This window comes from Gopherus flavomarginatus, chromosome 1, assembly GCF_025201925.1.
Source record: "Gopherus flavomarginatus isolate rGopFla2 chromosome 1, rGopFla2.mat.asm, whole genome shotgun sequence".
Taxonomy (NCBI): domain Eukaryota; kingdom Metazoa; phylum Chordata; order Testudines; family Testudinidae; genus Gopherus; species Gopherus flavomarginatus.
In genome coordinates, this window is record NC_066617.1 from 160,438,040 (window position 1) to 160,462,342 (window position 24,303).

Below are 24,303 nucleotides of genomic sequence, written 5' to 3' on the forward strand. Positions count from 1 at the left end.
TAAGTACAATATTTATATTCCAATATTTATAATTATATGGTTAAAATGAGAAACTAAGCAATTTGTAAGCAAGTAGTCTTTCAGTGAGGTGAAACTTGGGAATACATAAAACAAATCAGACTCCTGAGAGGGGTACAGTTGTCTGAAAAGGTTGAAAGCCTCTGCATTAAGTGACATTTTTTGTTTACACCTGTCCTGTCTTGAAAAAATGGAGCTGCTAGCCCTTTGTAAATTCTGCAGCCAGCCCTGCAATCTGACCACCTGTTCACTTCCTTGAAACAACTGAGCCTTTAGGCTAAAGAAAATACATTTTGTCCATGTACCAGCTGAGTCTCGGACTAGAATTGGTGGGGAATTTTTCTGACTAACATTTTTTCATTGGAAAATGCCAGTTCATAAAAATTGACATCATTAATGGGAAAGAATTAGTTTCAACTAATCTACCATTTTAAAAAAAATTGAAAAAAACTTTCAGAATGCCCCATTTTGGCTTTTCAGAACAAAAAATTCCATGTTTTGTTCTGAAACAACTTTTAGTTTCAAATTTTAAATTAATGTATAGTAAAAAAAAAAAGCATCAACTGGAAAAGTCAAAACAATGTTTTAGAATGGTCCACATAAATATTTTTGCTTGACCTAAAGCTAAATTTTTTTTTGTTCAGTTCAGAAACTTGCTTTGAGATTTGACTTTGTCCCATTTTGGGATGGGAAAATTTGTCAATCTCAAAATTCTTGGGGGAACAGGAAAATGATTTCCTGTCCAGCTCTGCATGAGACTTGGTTTCCACTCCAAATAAAGACTCCACTGTGCCACCCTTCCTTAAATTTTGCTTTCCCTTTAGGAAAATTACTAGAATATGCATCCTGTAAATTTCTATGGCAGCTGGCATATAACCAGCATACCAGTCACATGGCCATTAAACATAATACACACTGTCTTGACTGTGATCTCCACTAGCTGATGACTAATCTTGCTCATGGGGTTCTCTCTCTTTATACCCATCTCATTATTCACTTGCCACCAAGAGCATTTTGTAAACCTGCCCAGAACTCCCAAGGTGGCTCTCAACTGACTACCCTGATTTCCATGATTAAAGAAATCAAGCAAATTATACATTAAATCATGTACACATGACAGTTAAACTGTGCTGGCAGCCACCATGTTTAAACACATGGAAATGCTCCAGCACACTTTCCACCAAGTCATTTTTGCCCGATTGCAAATTACTGTGGATCTGAAAGGCTGACTCTCAATACAATTTACAGCGTAGCCTGAACCAACTGTGCCTGTGCTGGAGGAACTGGTTACAACATGACCGACTCCTGCCCCTGTGTTGCAACAAAGATGGCTCCATGTCTAAGCATGTTTCCAAAGTGGCTGCTTTCCATTTCTACCCAGGAGACAGGTTGTTAAACTGGTACAGAGGAAGGCTCCTGTAGAAACCTGCCCTGCTGCCTCACACCCCAGCTCACCTAGTACTGTCAACAAGACACACCTCACTGCTGCCAGTTCTTGACCTGACCTGGAAACCTATTCCCAGCTTCTGGTGGAAGATGCTTCTCTATGTCAAAGACTATTCAGTTTCTGCTTAAGAACAAGCCACAAGGATTCAGGACGTGACTGTGGCTAGAGCTAGGTTCAGCTGGGGGAATAAAACATCTCATGAAGGAAGGGTGCAGAGAGGCAAAACCCACAGAGAAGAAAAAACCCAACAATCAGTGACTGATACAGCCTGAAATACACTAAGCCCCTTTCAAAAGCAGTGGGAAGGGGTTCTTTAATGCTGTAACCATTTATGCTCAGCAATCAGTATTATTCATTTTTGTACCATGAAACACTTTAAGACCCAAGCACCTGGGATAGTGTAGTTGTTGCCAGGAGCAGAAATGGAATGCTAGAAGCCTGATTCAATGCTACTATGAATCAAAGTGGCAGAGACTCTGTTTGGAGCTGCCTCCACCAGCCCTGCAATCTCTCTACCAGCCACAACAGCCTAACCAATGTGCACCCACACTAGGAAAAAAAAAAGTTGGACTTTATTCCCTTAGCTAACATGGTAACATCCTAGTGCAGGAGTCAGCAACCCTTCAGCAGTGGTGTGCCGAGTCTTCATTTATTCACTCTAATTTAAGGTTCCACATGCCGGTAACACATTTTAAGAAGATCTTTCTATAATAGAAAACTAAACTATTGTTGTAAAAGTAACTAAGGTTTTTAAAACGTTTAAGAAGCTTCATTTAAAATTAAAATAAAATGCAGAGCCCCCCAGACTGGTGGCCAGGCAGTGTGAGTGCCACAGAACATCAGCTTGCGTGCCACCTTCGGCACATGTGCAATAGGTTGCCTACCGCTGTCCTAGTGTTTACCTGAACTAGCTTCCTGGGAGAACTACAAACTGCATTGGCCATACCAGGAGTTCACCTCAGCTGGTAGCTAACGTAGTGAAAACTAGGCCTCAGCTCCTTGATGAGTAAAGCCTCTTCCCTAACTAGAGGGGAGGCCACCCATTGCAGGGGGGAGTTCCTGGAGGAGGCTGCCTGCCTCCATGAGCAGCATTTCAGAGGCTTTTCTCAATCGCTGCTGCAGGTGAGAGGAATTCTGTTACAAGCTGGCGGGCAAATTTTAAATCATGCTTTCCCTTGACAGCCCTGCTGTTGATGCTGGATGGCTCAGGACAATACTAGGATGCAAGGGGTGTGTGGGCCAGAGCTTCTGTGCAAGCAATATAGGACACTAGGTCTAGGCACAGTGTGCTGGTTTGTGCAGAGGTAACTGCTACGTGATGTCTGGCTGCAGCAGCAGGACATTGCTTGTGGCTACCCTGTCATGTTCAAGAGTTGTCAGAAGCCACTGGCCAGAGGTAGTGTAGGTCAATAACAGGCTGAGGAGGAGAGTGAATGAAGGCCTGGGTGCAGGTGCCTGCACAAGGAGACAAGATCATGTGTAAGAATGAAGGTACTTTTCTGAGTGAGGCTACAGGAGAATGACAGCACTAGACAGAAGGACAGTGCGTCAGACTATGTATGTGGAGCGTAGCAGAAACAAAAAGGCAGAACTAAACTGCAATGTGACTCAGAGAAATGAGAGCTCTCAGTGTTGCCAACGCCAAGTGTTATAGAACAAAACCATAATTTTATAAAATAAAATAAACCCACACTAACTGCAAGGGAGATTTGGTGTCTGATGCTAAGCCTTGAGGGCACTCCGTGTTTCCCAAGCTTCTCTACCATGATGAAAGATAGAAATGTTATAAATAAAAAAACAGCTTCTTCTCAGTGCCAGCAACTAGGCATACAAGAAAAATAGCAAATATCTCAAGGTGTATGATGAAAGTGACAAGAGGTGGCCCTACAAAAGGTGCTGCTCTGCATCTACAATAGATAGTTGGACATGAAAGTTACAAATGTGCATTTTTGTGCAAAAATGGTTATGAAGATTTGAGCCTCAGAGCCCTTCATCTAGGGAGATTACACAACACGTGCATGCGTGGTGAGGAGACAGATGTACTTTCAAGAGTTTTATTGTCACCTTCTCAGTTATGCATGACTTATTTACATAGCCAAGCACTATGGCCGTTTCAGAGATAAGGCAAGACCTACACCAAGCTGTAGTCCAGAATGTGGAAACTAGGAGGGTCCCTAGATAGCTATTAATTAGCACATGAACCTGTTTGCTACCATTCCTTATCTCTTGTGCTACCTTGTCTCTACTGCTCTGAACATCCTCACCTGCTCTTGGAATCCCACAACCCCAGTGGGGATCTGCAAAGATTGGAATGAGGCCCCTCAAAGCAGGAAAACCAGAAAAAGCTGTGCAGGATTCCTCTGAGCTGGCTTGACAGCATTCTACCATCACTCCATTCTGCTCTTGCCACCTCATTGGAGGTGCTCGAAACCACCTTTCCAGACAACAGCACTGCTGCCACTCACGATAGTTGGCATTTCTCTTAACTCCATAGCACCAGGATCAAGTGATTACTTGACCATCAGATCTGAAAAGAATTAAAGAAAGTTTCTGTTCTGCCATCATATGCCAGCAATGCCCCTCTGCTATGTACATCGGCCAAACTGGACACTCTCTATGGAAAAGGATAAACAGACAAATCAGATATTAGGAACAGCAATATACAAAAACCTGTAGGAGAACACTTCAACCTCCCTGGCCACACTATAGCAGACCTTAAGGTGGCCATCCTGCAGCAAAAACACTTCAGGACCAGACTTCAAAGAGAAACTGCTGAGCTTCAGTTCATCTGCAAATTTGACACCATCAGCTCAGGATTAAACAAAAACTGTGAATGGCTTGCCAATTACAAAACCAGTTTCTCCTCCCTTGGTTTTCACAGCTCAACTGCTAGAACAGGGCCTCAGCCTCCCTGATTGAACTAACCTCATTATCTCTAGCTTGCTTGCATACACACACACACACACACACACACCCCACCCACCCACCTTCCCCTGGAAATTTCCACTACATGCATCTGATCAAGTGGGTATTCACCCATGAAAGCTCATGCTCCAAAACGTCTGTTAGTCTATAAGGTGCCACAGGATTCTTTGCTGCTTTTACAGATCCAGACTAACACGGCTACCCCTCTGATACTCTGTTCCTCCTGCTTGTAGAGAAAGTTTAAAACAACCAGCAAGTAACCCAGAGGCACAGGAACCCAAAAGGCAAAATGCAAAGAACCCCCACCTGAGATTTGTAAATAATACTTTAAGCCCCTCACAATTGGAGTGCTTGGAGGAAGCAATATTGAGACAGCATTAGGCAGCCCTGTTTTCACTCCTCCTTCACCTACAAAAAAAGGTGGATCTGGCATCTGCTCTCTTTTTCACTTGTCAGCTTAGTTTCAGGGTGTCTTATTCAACTGTCTGGATAGCCCCACCCTCACCAACAGCTATTAAAGCAGAAGTTCCTAGGGGGAAGATATTCTCTCAACTCAGCAATCTAATCCCGTGGTTTTGATTATTTCATTTTTGCGAGCCACTTCTTCAGAGACATCAGTACAGAAGAGGCTGTGCGGACCATCATCCAGGCATTGTGGCTCTGCCTTGCTCCTGGGGGCAGCCTAAAACCAAGTAAGAGCACAATCTCATGTTGAAGTGGGTATGTTACAAAAGCAGGTGTTAATTCATGTGGGTGAAAGGCTGGCTGTCACACCAGAAATGTGTTTGGAGAGAGTGGAGAAGCTGTATGTGGGTGCATGCTCACATAAAAAATGATACACCAAATTTCTACTCTCCCTCCTCCCCATAGTTGTTTTGCCTCCAAATTGACATAGAAGCTGCAACTCTTCGCTATTGCTACCCTGACTCAGAAGTCACTGGTTCCCATGTGTCTTGTAATACCTAAAACTAAACTTGTAGCTTCGAGAGGTCTAAGCAAGAGAACCAACCCATCTGCTCAAGTCATCCATGGGAGAGCATTTGGAACTAAACACTGCTTGTAGTGGTGCTTTAGAGTCCATAGTCTTGAAGGAGGCAGCCACCACATCACCAAGGCAGCCTGCCTTCTGTTGGGTTCCCCCCCTCCTGCCCAAACCTCCCCCCACCCAATCTTCCACCTCTGACACATGGTGGCATTTGGGGGCAATGACCCACCTCTAATTCAAGAGTTCTGGCCCACAGCCCTTTGTGATTAGACTGGCAAGTCTGTTCAGTGCTAGGTTTTTCCACAGCACAACATTCTAGATGCACAGACAGTGGCAGCTAAAATACCTGTGAGAAGTTTGGAGCCATCAACTTTTTGAACCCAGATCTGCACTGCCCAACATTCAGGTGTCTGGAGGCAGCTGGTGTAGCCTCTATTTATTCAAAATCCTGGACAATGAGAATTTGAAACTCAGCTTTTTTATTAAAGATTTGGAGAATATACAGAAACACTGGAACAATCAGGGCAGCTGGTAGGTTCTTAGGAGCTGACCCCCTACACTTAAACAGATAAAACATTCTGTACAAGGAGCATGTGTCACATAATGCATGTAACTTACAAAACATTCATTAGGAATTACCCCCAGACCCAGAATGGACCCATTTAAGCCTGACTTAAGCAGACAGTTACTTCGACCTAACTGTTTATGCTAGGACAGAACTGAGGGTCAGTGAGGTTGTAGAAGAACTATTGAGTAAGAATTAATGGTTGTCCTTGAAAGCAAATTACTTTGCTTAATCAAGGGGGCTCAATTATATGCACTGAGTTAGCCGGAGGTGGAAAGTGGAGTAGGCTGGTGGGGATGGGAAAAGGAGGAATATTTTGTCCTGTTAACGCATCTGAGAACAAAACTGCATTTTTCCAAGATCTCCAAGGAGCTGTGAAAACCGTTGAGTCACATTAAGGAGGCAAAACATTGCATGCATTGGCACCATTTCAGAGATGGGTGTTGTATAGCTTATCAGTGATAAAAACCAGAGGTAGGCTTAAACGTAGGAAGCATATTATGATGTAGTAAACTAGCCTTTGATTTGGGTTGACTAGTAACCTGCTTTTATCCTTTAAGACTGAGAAGTTAGGTATGGCAGCGGATAGAAAACAGAGTCTGCCTCCTTCTTAGAAGATGGATATCTTTAACAGAGGCCAGAACTAAATATGAATGTTAAATAAACTTGACAGTTACAGGTTTAAGTTTCCTCTTCCTTGCAGGGAGGAAGGCTCTCTGGTGTTGTGACAGTATCTCTCACATATATACACCAACAGCCTTGTGCATCAAATTTGCTCTGATATCATTTACGTTAGCCCTAATTTAAAGAAATTGTTTTCTGGAGCAAGTACATTTATGGACCATTTCGCTTTTCAAGGCCATCTCCGGAATGATCAGAGCATCTCTCAGACTCAATAAGTCTTCAGAACAGTGAAGGATTTGGGTCAGTTCATAGGTGTAAAACCTAAAGAACTCCAGCGAGGCTAAGGGAAGGCATGTTCTTTCTTGGAAGGATCAGCTCAGTGTATCAGTCTGTCTGGTTTTCAGGGAGATGGGGGTGGGGTGGGGGGAGGGATGGTAATGGGGTCCTCCATGGCACAAGAATAACAGTACAGATGAACGAATGCAGTTTCATGCACCAACACTTCAGAGGGGTTGCTGGGAGGCCACTGGATCCTCAGTATTCAATTCTGCTCCAATAGAACATAGTGCAGATAAGAACCCAGAACTATAAAGAACAAAACAAAAAAACGGACGTTAGATAATGAAGAAAGCAGATTTAAAGAGAACACGCAACAATCCCATTGTCAGATGACATTTCAGCCTTTCAGTGGATCAGGTCAGGGATTTCCATCACCAAATCCACCCCCAGTAGCCACAGAAGGTTGCAGTCTTCACACAGGAGCCAACTGTTCAATACAAGAGCTGAGCTGGAGCAGGACAAGCTATCTGCAGCCAACAACTCTGCAGTTAAGCACTATGCTCCACAGCCTATGTATTGATTTCAGTCTAGAGGTTGCTCTTGAACTTTTTGCCATGACTATTTATTTCTTAGGTTACTATTTCTCATCATGAATAGCAAATACTCCAAGGTCACGTATTTTTCTGCTCTCATGACAAGCCCAGAGCTTTGAAGTGGCCACATGAACACTTCCAGCAAGAGTAATTGACATTTTTCTGTGAGCAAGACTTGAGAGCTTCACAAATGTTGGCAAAGAGCAAATAAGAGGAGTGGTGAATATCCAAGTGAACATCTGTTTGCATTAACAGCAGCAAACTTTTTTGGCAACGTTCATCACCTACCCCTAGGCTAAGGTGGGGGTGTTCACACTTATTAGCACACTTAACTACTTTCACTTTGTGGGCCATGGGATCAGTCCACTGACAGAGGCTTTTGATTTGCAGAGTTAAAAGAAAGCGAGTTAGCTATACAGTACAGAGATTTTATTCTGAACATCAGCAGGATGCACTTATGGGGATTAGGCACAGTTGCTATTAATTTCCAGTAGGTGGAGGTCAGATCAGAACTGGTGATCTTCAGAACACAACCTTCCTTAAAGGAACAGAGCTAAAGCAGCTTAGTCTGCAGACTGTCCTTCAAGGCAGCCCACATCCCTTACCCTGCCCCCAAGCCCGTTCCCAACTCAGAATGGCCCTACGGTTGGATGCAGAGCTACTTGTTCTCCTGGGATCAGTCCTTTCACCAGTGCCAATCCCCATTTCCCCTCACGTTGAGTTGAGGGAGGAGGGAAGGGGAAAGAGAGCAGATATTAGGTACTCACAGTCCAGCAGAGAATGGCAAAGCCAAACCAGGCAACACCCCACGCATGTCTGTTCATTGGACCAGAGATAATGTCATAGCAACCCTGTGGGAGCAGAGCCAATAAGCAAGTCAAGACCAGAGTTTGAGCTTTTACCAACTATGTTACAAGCTCAGATCTCTCTTGGAGAGAGGTGGGGTTCTCATTCTCCAAGAACGACAAGCAAACTAGCTAGTTCAGTGTTCATGACATTAACAAGTAAACTAGAACATGCTTTGGTTGCAGTGCAGCCACCATGGTCAGAATGTTCGACTTGGTCTTAGGAGATAGCTCACAGTTGGCATCCCACCCTGGGGCTCTGTCGCCTCCCTGACACAAGAGGAAGAAATAGATCCAGATTATGGCTTTATATTCCCTCCAGAAACAGATCCCTCTCAAATACTTCAGGCTAACTTACTGTATTAACTATGCCTTTCACTCCAAAAATCAGCAGAACATGAGTTTTCTGTTTTGCCAGAGGGAATATAGCTGGAAACGACAGCCCTCTGCTAAGCTGCTAGAAGCTAAGGTCACCTGAGCTTCCCTATAACTCCCACCTCCAAACATGCATCAGCAGTCTCTCCCTGGGAACAGGCTGCTCCACTGACTGGACACTGCCATTCTGGCTGCCCACCATGCTCCCAAAAAACTGAGCAAGGTAGTTTACCATGCACTGCACCGTGGCAGGTTGCTAGCGTTTGGGAAAGGCATTAAAGAACCAACAGTCCCTTTTAAGCCATAGGCATTGGCAAAAGCTTCCCACATAATGCCCTAGCAACATGGCTTTGTCCCTTCCCACCCCTAGAATGGGGCCCTTTGGGTAGGTTAAGAGAGTTTAGTCACAAATGACTGGTGCTCAGCCAACACTGGGTACTATACCAAACCTCTTGGTCATGAAGCCAGACACCCTCAGAATGCAATTCCTTTGGGTACTATTGTCCTTGGCTGGCATCTTGTACCAGTTCCACTGGGACAGCACCCCTCTATTGTCTCCTGCGTCTAGGGGCCTACCAAATTCATGGTCCATTTTGGTCAATTTCACAATCAAATATTTTAAAAATTGCACATTTCATGATTTCAGCTATTTAAATCTGAAATTTAACAGTGTTGTAATTGTAGGGGTCCTGACCCAAAAAGGAGTAGGGGGAGTCCACAAGATTATTGTAAGGGGGGTTGCGGTATTGCTACCCTTACTTCTACACTGCTACTGGTAGCAGCATTGCCTTCAGAGCTGGGCAGCTGGAGAGCGGCAGCTGCTGGCTGGGATCCCAGCTCTGAAGGCAGCACTACTGCCAGCAGCAGTGTAGAAGGATGGTATGGTATGGTATGGCCACCCTTACTTCTGCACTGCCACTCTCCACCTGCCCAGCTCTGAAGTCAGCACAGAAGAAAGGGTGGCAATACCATGACCCCGTAAAATAACCTTGTGACCTTCCTGCAACTCTCGTTTGGGTCAGAACCTGCAATTTGAGATACTCTGGTCTCCCCCATGAAATCTGTATAGTATAGGGTAAAAGTACACAAGAGACCACATTTCACATGGGGAGACCAGATTTCATGGTCCGTGACACATCTTTCATGGCTGTGAATTTGGTAAGGCCCTACCTAAGTCCAAAATATGAGGAATGCTCCTGTACTACTCTGTCCTGGGCCAGTGATGTGGACAGGAAACTACAGAAGTTTCTCCTTCTCAGAAAGACTTTGGGAACCAACAGATCTCTCCTGTTCCCCTAGTATATCATAGGCTTCCAATCCTCATTGTGCTTCAGTTGGCATGCTGCCCCCATCCCCATGAGATAATCCAGTGCTTAATTTGTGCTAGGGCTGAGCCCTGGCACTTCTCGGCTTGGCAGTTCATAGCCCCAGCACCTCTGGGCTTGCTGCATCAGACATGAATGTAGAAGAATTGCTTTAACCCTGGTACCTCTTTTCATTAGAAATGAAGCATTGAGATAAACCCACTAATCAATGAGAATGACAGTAAAAGCGGAGCGAGATTCTTGCCTTATTATTATAGTAGCCAGAGACGCCCAGTTTGCAGCCATCCAAGTTGATTGGAATTCCTTGGACATCCATGACACAGCACTGGCGTGGCCAGGGGAACTCTGAGTCACTATGCCTGCTTCTGAACACAGACATGTAGTTCTGCCAGTCAGAGGGGCCATTCACCCCACAGCACTGATTCTGGATTTGGGAGAAGAAAGAAAGAAAATTGAGATCCCCTGCAACACAAGGCTACAAACATTATACAGGAGCTGACATCCAGTCCTCAGTGGTTCCCCCTTTTCTCTTTCTCTCTCCTTCCCCCACCCTCCCGCCCCCAGAACAGTGGCTAGATTGCATCACACCAGGCATAAACAGATTTATAGGAAAAGTAACATGTTGACAGATATTTCAGGGGCCTGAAGTGTCATTTGATGCACCAGCACCACTGGGATGCTGGAGGTTAGGCAGGGCCACATCTGAAGATTCCAAGCCAGATTCTAGCATTCTTTTATTACTGAAAGATTCTAGGCTGACAATGAGAAATTCCAGAGCTGTTTAATCTTTAGTTATATTGAGTACTGGTCACCTGTAGCATGAGGCGGTCCCATGTCCTGGTGACACCTTCACTCATCCACTTATCATCATTGTTGGCTGGCTCTGGGTTCTGATACTTTTCCAACATTTGCTTCAGGAAGAGATTGGGTGTGAACTACAGGGCAAATGAGAGAGAGCACACACGATGTTATTAGATTCATAGAGTCCAAGGCCAGAAGGGACCACTATCATCATCTAGTCTGACCTCCTGTATAACACAGGCCAGAGAACTTCCAAAAAATTATTCCCAGAGATGTTTTAGAAAAAAAAAAACATTGTCTAGCTTCAACTTCCAATCATTGGATTGTGTTACACCTTCTCTGTTAGATTGAAGAGCCCATTAAATATTTGTTCTCCATGTAGATGATTACATTCTATAAGTAAGTCATCCTTTAACCTTTTCTTTGTTAAGCTAAATAGACTGAGATCCTTGAATCTATCACTATAAACCATGTTTTCTAATCCTTAAATCATTCTCTTGGTTCTTCTCCGAGTTCTTTCCAATTTATAAACATCCTTCTTGAATTGTGGGCACCAGAACTGCGCACAGTTCCAGTGGTCGCACCAATGCCAAATACAGAGGTAAGATAACCTCTCTCCCCCCTACTTGCCATGCCCCTGTTTATGCACTCCAGGATCACATTAGCCCTTTTAGCCAGAGTCACACTTGGAGCTCATGTCCTGCTGATTATCCACCATTACTGACAAATCTTTGTCAGAGCCCCTGCTTCCCAGATTAGAGTCCTCCATCCTGTACATATGGCCTATATTCTTTGTTCCTAGATAGATACATTTAGCCATATTAAAATGCATATTGTTTGCTTGTGCCCATGTTATTAGATGCCTTTCTGAATTGAGTAGGTTTTCTTGTTCATTAGGAGTAGAGAACCAGCAAACAGTTTTGGACAACCAGGTTAGTTTGGAAGTCTTCCTTCTCCAACCTGAGATGCTAGGAGTTAGAGAACAGGACTCTGGTATCTATGGGTTTTCTGATGCTCCCAGAGTCTGACAGCTGAACATGTCCTCAGAAGGGTTTGCCTCGGAGGAGGCAAGGGAAGAAGCTGTTTGTTAGTGTCTGAAGGTTTGTTTGGAGCCAACTCTACACACACAACTTTTTCCAACAGCTGTAAGAACCTACATGGATCTCTCCCCTACACTAGTAATGCTCAAATGGTAGGACCAGAGGTCTTCCATCATTAACACCTACAATAGCATTGTCCATCTGAAAAACATGTCATGATCCAGTAGCCTCAGTTACTAGACAGACTTAGCTTGCATAACAAAAGTCTTCTTTCCTTGACCCCCAAGTTATAGAATTACACATGCCCCTAGGAGACTAGGCCCTCTCTTCAGTGGTACAGTAGTATCCATTACTATCCAGTCTCTAGCCAGCCCTCCCCAGGTTTCTACTCTGCCCTAGCTGCATTGTATTCTTAGAGCTTTGGCATTTTGCGGACATGTTCAAACATCCCACCTCCATCCTACTCTTGGGAGAACATGCATGGGAAACCACTACTCACAAAATCTCGATGAGTTGCTGCTGTGATGCAAGAAGCCACTTCAAATCCATATGTGACCAACATCAGAATGATATACTGGGAAAGAAGCAGAGCAGAAGGTACAGTTAGCTCTCCAACCTGGGTCTATTCTCACAACATGCTGCATTTCAAAGTGTGGTGTTACAACATCAGATTCAAGGTCTTTTGGAGCAAGGTTCCTTCTCCATCTCACCCTGTGGGCATTCAACTCCACCTGTACCCTACCTGAACAACCCTGAGACTCAGATTTAACTTCCTCCACCACGAGAGTCTCATTCATCCAAGTTCTACCCTGTTGTTAACAGGTAAATTCCATAAACTGGATTTAAAGGAAGCCCTGTCATTAGTTAGTGATTGTCTTATTCCCTGGGAGCATAAGGGTTCATATGCTCATTTTATTTGTATTCTGCCTAATGGCACTCCGACTGTTCTGATCACCAATAGTGGTGTCTTATCCTTCTTAGGAAGCAGCTACATTCTTTGTCCCACTGATATCTTGAGAGTGCAAGTCTGAGGTTCATTACAAGGTGTAGAAAATTAGTTATGTTAACAGTCTTAAAATTTGTTTCACAGAATTTCTGGATTGCTCTTTATGCTGTAGGCACAGATCAGACTTCTCCACTCTGCCTCTTTAATACAGCATCTGAAGAAGTAAATAAGAAGCTGCATAATGATCTGTTGACTAAGCATATGAACACCATTTTAGCATTGTCCAGAGCTTGTCCAGCAACTCCAAGATACCTCCCAGCTGTATAGATATTATGGAAGGCGAAGTTTCCTCACAGAAGTGATTCAATCTTACTTTGATGTTCAGTAGCCTAGGTAGAGGTATCAATATTTGATGCCACCCAGCAGCAAATAATGAGGACACAAGCTTAAGTGGTCAATTGGAATTTACACTGTATGACCATGTCAAATATGTTGTTCAGGATTCTGCTGGAGAGTCAAAGACCAATCAAGGCATTTGTACCTCACCTGTAGCCACATGCTGCCATATTAAGGTATCCCAAGGAATGGTGAGACTATATTGTCTAAAAACCCAGACAACTTTAATACAGCTACAGTACTTCCACGGCAGTGTTTGCCTCCTCTGAACCTGGAGACAGGCACCATAACCCACCACAAGACCACCATTTCGATTCCTATTCCCTCAGAATCTCTCTCTCAAACCAACCCAGATAGTGGCAGAAGGGAAGCCTGTTATTAACTGAACTGAGCCCAGTAGGGGGCTCATATCATAAGGAGCCATTTCCCTCCTTTTCCCTATTGGTTTCCCAAGATTACTTTCCCCCCTCAATAGAACAAAGCTGAGGCAGTAAGTGCCAACTTGTTCTTAAGGGAACAAGGTTCAGTCCTCTTGGTCACCTGCAGTCATGGATTTGAGTTGTGGCTTAGTTACCATGGAAATAGTCCCCACACTCATGTCCCTCTTTCTGTTACAGATTCCTTTTGGTTGTGGACAATATGGCTGTCCTAGGTGTCAAAGGAAGGGGGTGGCCCTTTAGCCACATTGGGCCTTAATGCCATTTCAGGCCTGGGCAATTACAACCCAAATCTTGAAGTTAGCTGTGTTCAACAGCTCATGAGCACAGGGGGCAGAAGATTGGGATGACATGATCTCAGTTTGTTAACAACCTGTGGACTAATGTTACTCCACTTACCGCCAGTAGCATTATCCGGTTTGACTTAATGACTCCAATGATGCCCAGGACAGATAGAATAAAGAGAGCAAAGCCAACAAAGATGCCAATCCAGGCCGCACCATAGATGTCATCATTATTAGTGGCTTCCAGCAGAGGGTACAGAGTCTGCTGATCCGACACGAAGAAGATGCACTCTGCTGTCAGCGCAATGCCGCACATCTGAGAACCAGAAGTCAGACTCCCATCAGGTGAGCCCAAAGCAGTACCACAGCTATGTCCAAGGAGAGCTTCTATTAATCACATTCCTCCTCCTGCCCCACACGCAAGGCACAAACTTCTCAGTGAGCCCCCTCCCTCCCCACAGGCCCACAATCCATCATGTTCTGTCCTCCCATGGAAATTGGAAACATAAAACCCACTGAGCATGGGCCCTATCTTCCCCAGGCCAGCACAGATCATACCTGCTGGGCTTGTCTTAAAACAAGCTTTGGAGCATTCTTTAAGAACGGCATTAACATAACCCTTCCTGTCACTGTGGGAAGGAGCTGGGCTGGAAAGAGGAGTTCAGGAACCAGGGATCTTCCCTCTAGAACTCAAGGCACAAAAGCTTGTTCTTCTAGATGTGCTGTTGCTGCCCCTACTTCCTACCAAGCCAGGTACCCCCCTCACCCATCCATCCCTTACTGAATTCATTTGCTTGCACAACTCAGCCTGGACCTTGACCTCTCACCTAGCCTTGCACTTACTTTATTTAGACTGAAGTGGTAACACGAAGAATGACCCCATTGCTAGGATGTGTCTTTTATTACAGTTCATCTGAGGAGGAGTGAAGAGTCCCTAAAGAAACCATCTCTCCACCCTCACAGCCTCAGATCGCTTACCCCAATAATCACATTGCCAAGAATTAGTAGGGCTTGGAAAAAGCGCACTCCATTATCACCTTTCGCCATCTTCAGCTCCTCATGCAACCTGGAGGGGGGAGAAAAGTGTTCAGGACACACAAGTCTCTCAGGTTTATTCTAGAAATGGGATGTTATCCCTGAGGAAAGCCAAACAGAACCCCACAAGCCCCCACATACACTCTTCTCCCCAGCTTCCAGTTTCAGAAGGGAAGTGTCAGTGCTGGGGGAAAGTTATCCTGTTAATAGTCTGAGCTCTCCCAGTCATCCAAGCGGCAGGGAGATCAGCAATAATTGTGTGGGCTGCTGGAGATGGTTGGGGCCTTGTCTACACTAGGATTTTTACCCACCAGCTGGCAGCACCACAGTGTGAACCTGTAGCATAAGTATTATTCCACTGATGCAGCTACATCACGGCTACAGTCCCTGTGTATACCAAGACAGACAAGGCATAAGAGTTAAAGAGTTGGATGGACCCTACACAGGTCTTCACTGAAGATGTCTGTTCCATCCCAGACAGCTATTCACCCTATAATCTCTCCCCCATAATTGCACTATGTGAGCCACAGTTGTGTTGGCCACTTCTGCTTTGTCATAAACACCAAGCATGCTCATTTTCCTATAGTGCTTTGGGTCCAGGTCAGAGATATCTGGTCTAATTGCATACTAGCAGATTACAGCAGTCTAGTCTAGGGCTTTGGTCTCTAGCTAGTATATACATTCTGGTGACTTCTTTCTTCCCAATTCATACCTACAGGAGAGATCATAAGCTCCTTCTCCAACTGTGTACTTCAGGCTATGGCTTCTGTCTCTGAAGCAGTGCTGCTTCCTTTGGTTTCCACAGCAGATAACCTGCAGCAAGTCTGATCTAGTGTCTTTTAAGTGAGACACACCCAGGTTGGGAACTAAAGCTACCCTAAAGCACTCCTAACAGGGAGGGCATGAGGGAGAAAGTTGAGTCACCAGCAGCAGGAACATGGCATATTAGCTTAGTAGCATTCCAGCTACATTCTCAAAAATTCTCTACTCTGCATTCTAGTACCAGGCACTCCACATAGAATTCACTCCTCTCCACTGAGCTGCATGGAGGCATCCTCCACAAGGTCAAGAACCCTGGAAAAAGATAAGTCTAGATTCTTTATCTGATGGGAAGGTGATGAAAACCCCTCCTTCAAGGGGGACTGAGTGGGGAAAAAAACAGCTGTGATTGTAGGGAGCTGCACAAAACCCGAGCTGTCAACAGAACAGAAGCCTAAATTAGGCCTCATCTGTACCAGCTTCTATACCAATGGGACAGGGGAAAGATTACAAGCTGATAAGATAACAAGTCCACCCCTGGAATGTCTACACTAGCAATTTCTTATTCGAGTTTCCATACTGTTAACCCCAGAGGGAAATATTAGTAATGTTAGTATAGACAAAACCATACGGTCAAATATTAGAGGGATGCAATGTTACCCTGCATAGGAAAAGCTGGGCTGAGAAGAAATGCACACCTGATGATCTCTTCCTCTTTACTAAGCCCTGGTCTCCCTTCCTACAGGCTTCCTTAGGTCCACTGAACTGCAGTGAGGCAATCAACAAGTCACAGGAAGTTCTCTGGTGGACCAAGCATGGAGACACCAATAGAAAGGAGGAGTCCGGTGACACCTTAAAGGCCAACAGATTTATTTGGGCGTAAGCTTTCATGGGTAAAAGAGCCCTCACTTCTGCATCTGCTTATGCCCAAAAAAATCTGTTAGTCTTTAAGGTACCTTGTTGTTTTTGTGGATACAGACTAACACCGCTACCCCCTGATAATAGAAAGAACAGTTACCTAAGCTTCCATTACCTCCCTCTACAATAGCTTTTCTAAGGCTATTCTTACACAAATGGCAAAAGAACCAGAATTCCATGCAGCTGCAGCACTGGTGGAGTTCCTAGCATAGACAGACCTTGGGCATTTTTACCACTTCTCTATGGATGCTTCACTTGTAGTCCTACTGGAATGTAATTGGGTGTCTACACGAACCAAGCACAGTGCTGCAGACCTGCCAACCTCAAATTAGACACTGATCCTACAGTTTGGTTTAGCCACTGTCTGGTGTATGAACTTGTACATAAGATAGAAGAGAAGAGGAGTTTTTAGGAAGCCTCAAGCTCTGAGGACAATGTAGTTTTAAAAGGATCTCCCACAGCCTTTCCTTAGCCAGCTGCCTGGCAGGAGACAGAGTGGAAGGGAAGTAAATCATCCTGACTAGAACCTGAACAGCGCTCTACACACTTCATGGGAAACAGATGGTTCTAAGTTCAAAGGAGGCTTTTTCTGGACCAGATTGTTGTGGGTCAGGGCGGCTCTGGGGCATAGGTTGGACATGGAGTTAGATCCAGATAGGGGCTTAAGTGTTGCAATTCTCAGTGTTGCAGCACTGAAAGTTTAGGTTTTTTACCACCAAATGGAATCCACAAGCCCTGGAGCAGGTACCCAGGCTCCCTGTACAATGGATAGGGATAAAATGGAGAGAAGCTCCTAAGGAAAGGATCCACAAAAGCAGCAGGGCTGAGTAGGTAACCACCTAAGCTAGCCACTCAGCCTAGGGCTGGGAGGGAAGCACCTCCCTCTGCTAGGGATTGTCAGATGTGAAGTCACGTGCCAAAGCCACTTTTTGGAAGAAACTAGGCAGGGGAGGAAGAAAAGTTTGTAGCAGCTCCCCCCTTATAAGCTTTAACCCAGTGATTAAAGCACTCACCCAGGATGTGGGGGACACAAGTTCAAGTCCCCTGCTCTGCCCAAAGGGAAAGTGTTCAAACTGGGGGCTTCCATGTCTCAGGTAAGTGCTCTAAGCACTGAGCTCTGGGCTATTCTGATGTCTGGGCTCCCTCAATCTCTCCTGTTGAAGCTGCCCCACTGGGTGTGAAATAAATATTGGGCCGGAGCGGGAGAGAGAATAACTCTATAGGGAGTGCCCTAACCACTTGAAATGCTGGTCTAATTCCCTGCTCTACATTAGGCAGAGCAGCAAATTAAACATGGGTCTCCCATATTGCTGGTGAGTGCACCAACCACAGGGCCAATGATTCTAAGAGAAGCCACCTCCTCTCCACCAGCCATGGTGAGTTTAAGGGTGCTTTGAGCACAGACACTGGGTCAGGTCTGCAGGGGAATGCCTGGTTTGAGGATCCTGCTGTGTCTGAGGTGTGAGATAAGCACCTAGGCTGAGGTGGCTGGATGCACTCTCTAGCAGAAAAGTAGGCAACTTGGAGACTCTAAAGGTGAAAATTCAGGCTCTTGGGGTCCTAAAGGCCCAATAGAGTTAGGCAGCAGCTGAGCAAGGGGGTGGAGGATTTCAATGATGTCTAAATGTGGGTGTAAAGTGCTTAAGTCCTCATGTGGAACTAGCCCCAGGTTATTGCAGACCAGCCAGTTATTTGAGGAATCTTGCTTAGGATGTGTCCTCTCAGCCACACCCTCACCTCCTATGAGCTAAATAGCTTCTGCAAACTCTGGATATGCTGCATGTTCTCAGAACCTCCTCTATTGGCCAGATCCTGCCTGCCCCAAGCCTGCTACTGCTGTGTGCACACGTGTCCAAGAGAAGCTCCGGGACTTCCACAGAAAGGAAGGGTCAACTTTCAAAATACCTGCTTTTGGGGCAGGTATATAGTCATCACCACCCGTGTGCCAGCCGCCTAGTGACAGATTCCTAGTAACATGGTAGAGGCACCAGCCCTTTACTAGGAAACATGAAGTTACAAGGAGTGTAAAGACTGAATAAAATGAAAAAATGCAGAGACAAAGAAGGGAGAGAACCTTTATTAGAAGGCATTATGCTAACAGTAACATGGGGCAGCATTATGCAGTGCATTGAACACAGGAAGGAGTCAGAAAGCCCTGAGTTCTATGTCCAACTCCACCACCATTTCCTGGTGTGACATCAAGAAAGTTACTTCCTCAGTTTCCTCATGTGACAGATGGGAAATAGTACTCCCCTACCTTTGAAGAATGCCTAGTTGAGACTGAAAACAATGCCGGGTGCCATGACAATATCTGGACCTACTGGGCAACCAGAGAACCTCTCCTCCGAAACAGATGAGCTATGAATGCCCTGGGACTTCACACGTCCCAAATCAGCCCATTCTAAACACCTCAGAGCAGGGACAAATTACAAGTGAGAGCAACTAGCACAGCACTTGCTACATTAATGCACCTGCAGAGGCAAGAGAAGAAACTCTACATGTTAGTCTTGGTTGAATTGCACATGTGTAAGTGTAGGGAAGACCTCAAATCTACATTGATCTGGAATAGTAGGAGGGCCTTCTCCTCCCATATCTGGCAAAGAGATGAATGCCAGCACCTCCTGTCTGTTGTCTTTAGTCGAGGGTGTCCAGAGGAGGTGTTAAGTCTTTCATATAAAGCTAGTTTTTGTATTGGTTTCCAACCAACGCAAGTTGCCTCCAGTCCAATTGAAGGCAGGGCAAAGATGGGGCTTCACCTAGGACCCCAAATGCTTCATGTATTATGTGTATATGAAACAGAAGGAAAGCCAGAGGTTGGGTTTCCTCCCTCTCAGGGGAAATCTAGGTCCTCAACTTGAATGGAATCATTGTTGTCAGTTGAGTCAAATGATAAACTCTTGCTAGATTTCAGAGTAACCACATCAAGGGTATTGCAGTTCTAGGTATAACTGTTCAGTAGATATCACTTGAAACCCCTTTACTGTCTCCGCCCCACAACTGCACCCTATGTTTTCCCTCAGCTGTCCCACCAGCCACTCCCAAAATGTGGCTATGACCTAGTTCCTCTCTCTCTCTAGAGCATGTAGGACTAGGTAAGTTAGACTTCAAGAGTTGCAGCATCACTGCTCTTCAGCAAACTATGGGCAGGTCTGTGCTTTCTGTGCCCCATAAGCTGCACTAGGAATGGGCTTGGCCTATACTCCCTCCCCCTACACACAACAACAGGCTGTGAATGACCCATAAGGCAAGTGGGGGAAGTGGAAAGGATGCACTGAGAACTAAGCCCATTAGTGTTTTGGGTGCCTAAACCTAGCCAGATTTTCAGAGGAACCAAGCAGCCACATCTCTCATCCAGCAGCAGCTTCAGCAAGTCCAGCTCAAGACAGTTTTTAGCCCTTCATTATACTTAACTCCTGTGCTGGAAGTTGACAACCTGATCTATTATCCATTTCACTGTCCAGTTTATGGGGAAGGGCGTGTGTGCTCAGCACTCCAGGTAACTCTCGCTGAACACCAATACTGACAAACTATAGAAGAAATTGGGCATATAGCCTTGTCTTCTGCAAGACACAAGACTTTCATTCTGCAGGCACCACCACTTAAGTGTGGGTGGTGGTGGGGTCACATCTTTTCTTGTTGCCCCACCTCCAACTTGCCCACCACATTAGTGCTCCCCTCAGAATAGCCACTAGGCGAATGCACCACCAGTTCTCTCCTCACACCCCCTCCCTCCCACTTTCATAGAGCTGCTTATGTATCACATTCTTAATGAGTGCAGTAAGAGGCTAGAGACAAGGGACCCAGTCGTTTTACTGAGCAATCTCATGTAGGGTTTACCCATCATTCAATCCAACGTGCCCATTCCAAATGCGTCAGCAGTGACATTTAGAGTCATTCATGAACAACAAACCAACCAAGCCTGACAGCAGCAGAAAGATTTGGTTCACCCACCCAGCACTAACCTGCCGCCTTTAACCTGATTCATCTGAGAGGTGCAAGGACCACACCTGCCATTTCTCTGATTAACAAAGCCCAGATTACAGAGCATTTCCCTTCCAGCCTTAGAAAAATGTTTTCACTCCTGTGAGGATAATGAGAGACTTCAGCCAAATACCAGGGTGTGTCTTTTAAAGCCATTTCTCAGCCTAACCATGGAGGGTTACTGCATTCTGCCTCCTTGATGCATTCAAAATAAGAGTTCCACTCTTGTATGCAGTGGTACAGCTGTGTGGGTCCCAGGATGTTAGAGACACAAGGTAGGTGAGATAATAACTTTCATTGGACCAACTTTTGTTGGTGAGAGATGAGTTTACACAGAGCTCTTCTTGACCCGAAGAAGAGCTTTGTGTAAGCTCAAAGCTTGTCCCTCTCACCAACAGAAGCTGTAATATTTTTTATTAGACCCTTGCCCCCCTAGTCTCTCTAAACTCCCATTCTGAACGGCTGCTAAAGGGTAATTGAGGGCTGATAGTAGGGGAGACAGGTTTTCATTAGACAAAATGACATTTTAGTGGAAAAAGCCTCGAGGACCTTGACAATTAGTCTCCAAAATTTAAGCTATTACCTAAAGATGAGGGGAGAGAGAGATGATCTTATGGATAAAAGTTTAGCCACCATATAGAATACTTTAAACATTGTGGATGAAGTGGGATTTTTGCCCACAGAAGCTTAAGCCCAAATAAATGTTTGTCTTTAAGGTGCCACTGGATAGACTCCTTGTTGTTTTTGTGGAGACAGTCTAACACAGGTACCCCTAGCTTAAAAAAAAAAAAACTCTATAGGAGCTGAGCATTTTACAAGTGTTGGTTTGCCCTTAGGAACTTTGCTGTCTTTGAACCACCATACAAACAACAAGCTCCTCCAATAATTTCACCCACCACTGAAGTGAAGCAGCAGCTTGTTTAACAGCACTCAAACATTAGAAGTTTAGGAAAGGAAGAGTAGCCAGCCAGTTATTTCAGACCACAGTGATGAAACAGCCTCACCAAACAAGCCTCAACCAAACTTACTAATTGTTTGCTATGAAAGAATGCTTGTCAGAACACTAGAGTGCCTGTTAAATTATCCAGAGTAATCACCTAGGAAATAAAGTTGGGATGAACAATTATTTTCTTCTCTCCCTCATTAGCTTTATGGAGCCAAACAAGAAGAGGGTCTCTCTCCCCCCCCCCTTCAGAAGAGGAGTAAGTGTAAAGCTCACACTTTGGCTGTGACCCTTACTTCCTGCCCCCCAGATATGTTGGCAACACATAGCTCTCCTTTTTTCTAAATGTTAATATAAGAAGCAAATTAAAGGGATAATACAGAGTAGGCAGCCTGCAGGTAGAACAGAAAAGCTACTTAATAAGCTCTTGCAGTTAATTCCACCCAATTACTAAACACCCACTCACTTCTAATGCTAGAGTACTAAAATAAACCATTAACTCTGAAAGCCTCCTTATTTATTGTGTCATACAGCAGTAGCTTGAATACCTCATTAAAAGGAATACAGCAATTTACTCACCTTCTTTACTGTACTGCTATCCCACAGAAACTCAACCACACCTGTAAAGCTAAGCAAGCCCCCCTGTAGCTCAGCCTGTCTTTAAAGGGCCCTGAGTGCTTGGGGAAAGTGGTTTTGATTGGTGGGGTGTGCAACACATGAGAAGAACCTGTTTCTAGCCAAACCTGTTCCTGGGTTGGGATGGGAGCAGAAGGTGTCTCTTTGATTCTCTGATTGTACTGGAATGTGGTTATACTGAAAATACATGCACTAAAGTGTTTCCATTGTTCTAGTCTATTGGAGTGGACAGGTGACTCACTCCTATGAGATCTCTGAATTTTAGAAAGGATGGGTGAATAAGTACATAAATGTGAATATTACTGACTGATGAACTGTTGTTTTAATGACTATCCGGTATCCAAAAGAAAATACTCTGACTGGAAAGGAGAGAAGGGGTTTTTAACAAATGTCTTCACATAATCCTGCCCTGAAAAAAGAGGGGTGGGGAAAGAAAGAACCCCCCCACCAAACTGGCTTGTATCCTGCTCTGTTTCTTTATGGTCCATAAAATCTAGATGCCAGAAGCTGGGAATGGGCAATAGGGGATGGATCACTTGATGATTATCTGTTCTGTTTATTCCCTCTGGGGCACCTGGCACTGGCCACTGTCAGAAGACAGGATACTGGGCTAGATGGACCTTTGGTCTGACCCAGTATGGCCATTCTTATGTTCTTATGACTCTATGAATTACTAGAGAACTAGTAGGATTATGATATCACACTTGGGCATTGATCCTGCACATCCTTAACTTTGCACATGATGAGTAGTATGTAAAGTGCATAAAGTTAAGTATATGTGGAAGTCTTTGTGGGATCACTGAGGGAGCAAAAGCCGGTTCACTGAGAGGGGAGAAGGCCGAGGAGCATTTGAGACAAAGGATATCTTTGTTTAAGATTCATAAGCCCCTTCCCTTCCACTCAGTTAGGGTCTATGAAAACACACGATGTACATTTCTGAGAACGCCAGCTACTGGGATGACTATACTTGACCTTCTTCATATTTTCATGTTAAAAAACAAACGGGGGAAAAGCCTTGGGGATGGAGGTGCATGGGGTCCCAATCTTTCAAGACCTCTTTATACATCAAAAAGAGCATAAATGGGCACAAACTAAATTTTTGAACAAATCCTCAGTAAGTCACCTTTAAAGTGCCTTAAGGAATGAGAATTGTGAAAGGCTTTAACATTCTGGGGGCCTTCCCTCCAGATATCTAACCAGGGTCTCTAAACAACCAAAGAAAAGCCCAGCTCCTAGAGAACGCAGGCCAGGTTTTTCACAGAGTCCCGTGCATGCTGGACAGGACTTCGGTAATTTAACCTGGGCTCTGTGAATACCCACCTTTTGCTGTCAGGAGAACCCCCATTAGATTGTCGCAAGGACACGTGAAGAAGTAACCAGCTGTTCCATATAACCACTGTTCTTGTGACACCTGGGTTAGATTGGACAAGAGGGAAGTGGGGAAAAGAAAGTGTTAAAAAGAAGTGTCTGACACTTGTCTTGGGGGGGGGGGGGGTGAACATATGAGGAGATGGGAGCGTCTGGTTGAGAGAATGAACAGTCCCCTAGAGGAATGAGGCAAAGTCTGCACTTCATCAGAGAAAGTTTCCCTGATTAGAGGACACTTTAAGTGGCATTGAGGTTTATGCTGTTACCAAAGAATTCATAGCAAGATTTAAAATATTTATGCTCCCTAGAAGCAGATTCTAAGCCCAGCTGAGTTGATTCATCCCCCTGGTTCTTTTGTAGCACTGGAGAGAAAATGAGTGGCATGCAGTTTATTGGTCTGCTCTGCTCTACTGGACATGAAAGATCCCTGGGTTACGGGCATGCATCTTGGCTTCACAGACCTGCCAGGTTATATGTGCAACAGCAGCAGCTAAATGCAGGGGTCCATCTTTTGGCTGCAGTGGTGATAGTTTGCTGCAGACCGGGGGGAATACAAGAAGACAATAGTGAGGATAGAAGGGAAATGGATGCCCCATCTCTTGCCAGAATGAGGCAGAAAGTCTGGCTTGGGAAAGCAGGTGAGGAAAGCGTCTGCCTAGGAAAAAAGGAGGAGAGGTCAGCATTGTGGAGAGCTGGGGCCAGCCAGTCACCAGCATGAAGAGAAGCTTTCAAGAAAGTGCTGGTGAGTGTTTGTTGTTTGACATAATCCCCAGTCAAG

General features: G+C 44.9%; 2 protein-coding genes across 8 annotated transcripts in view; one reads left to right on the forward strand and one right to left on the reverse strand.

The window, feature by feature from the left end:
* Positions 1-24,303, forward strand: part of ARHGAP31 (Rho GTPase activating protein 31) — an 879,079-nt gene that overhangs the window by 94,541 nt on the left and 760,235 nt on the right. The window lies entirely within an intron of this gene.
* UPK1B (uroplakin 1B) lies at positions 5,832-22,194 on the reverse strand. Of its 3 annotated transcripts, none has more exons than XM_050961619.1 (8): positions 22,101-22,194; positions 14,864-14,951; positions 14,001-14,201; positions 12,322-12,396; positions 10,794-10,916; positions 10,226-10,405; positions 8,204-8,287; positions 5,832-7,149 (listed from the first exon to the last, which is right to left on the reverse strand). In XM_050961619.1, exons 2-8 carry the CDS (start codon positions 14,930-14,932, stop codon positions 7,099-7,101), a joined length of 783 nt encoding a protein of 260 aa, XP_050817576.1. In that variant the 5' UTR covers positions 14,933-14,951; positions 22,101-22,194; the 3' UTR covers positions 5,832-7,098. The 3 variants fall into 3 exon arrangements, with proteins under 3 accessions (XP_050817576.1, XP_050817570.1, XP_050817585.1); XM_050961613.1 differs by lacking the exon at positions 22,101-22,194 and adding an exon at positions 15,633-15,721; XM_050961628.1 differs by lacking the exon at positions 22,101-22,194 and adding an exon at positions 15,637-15,657.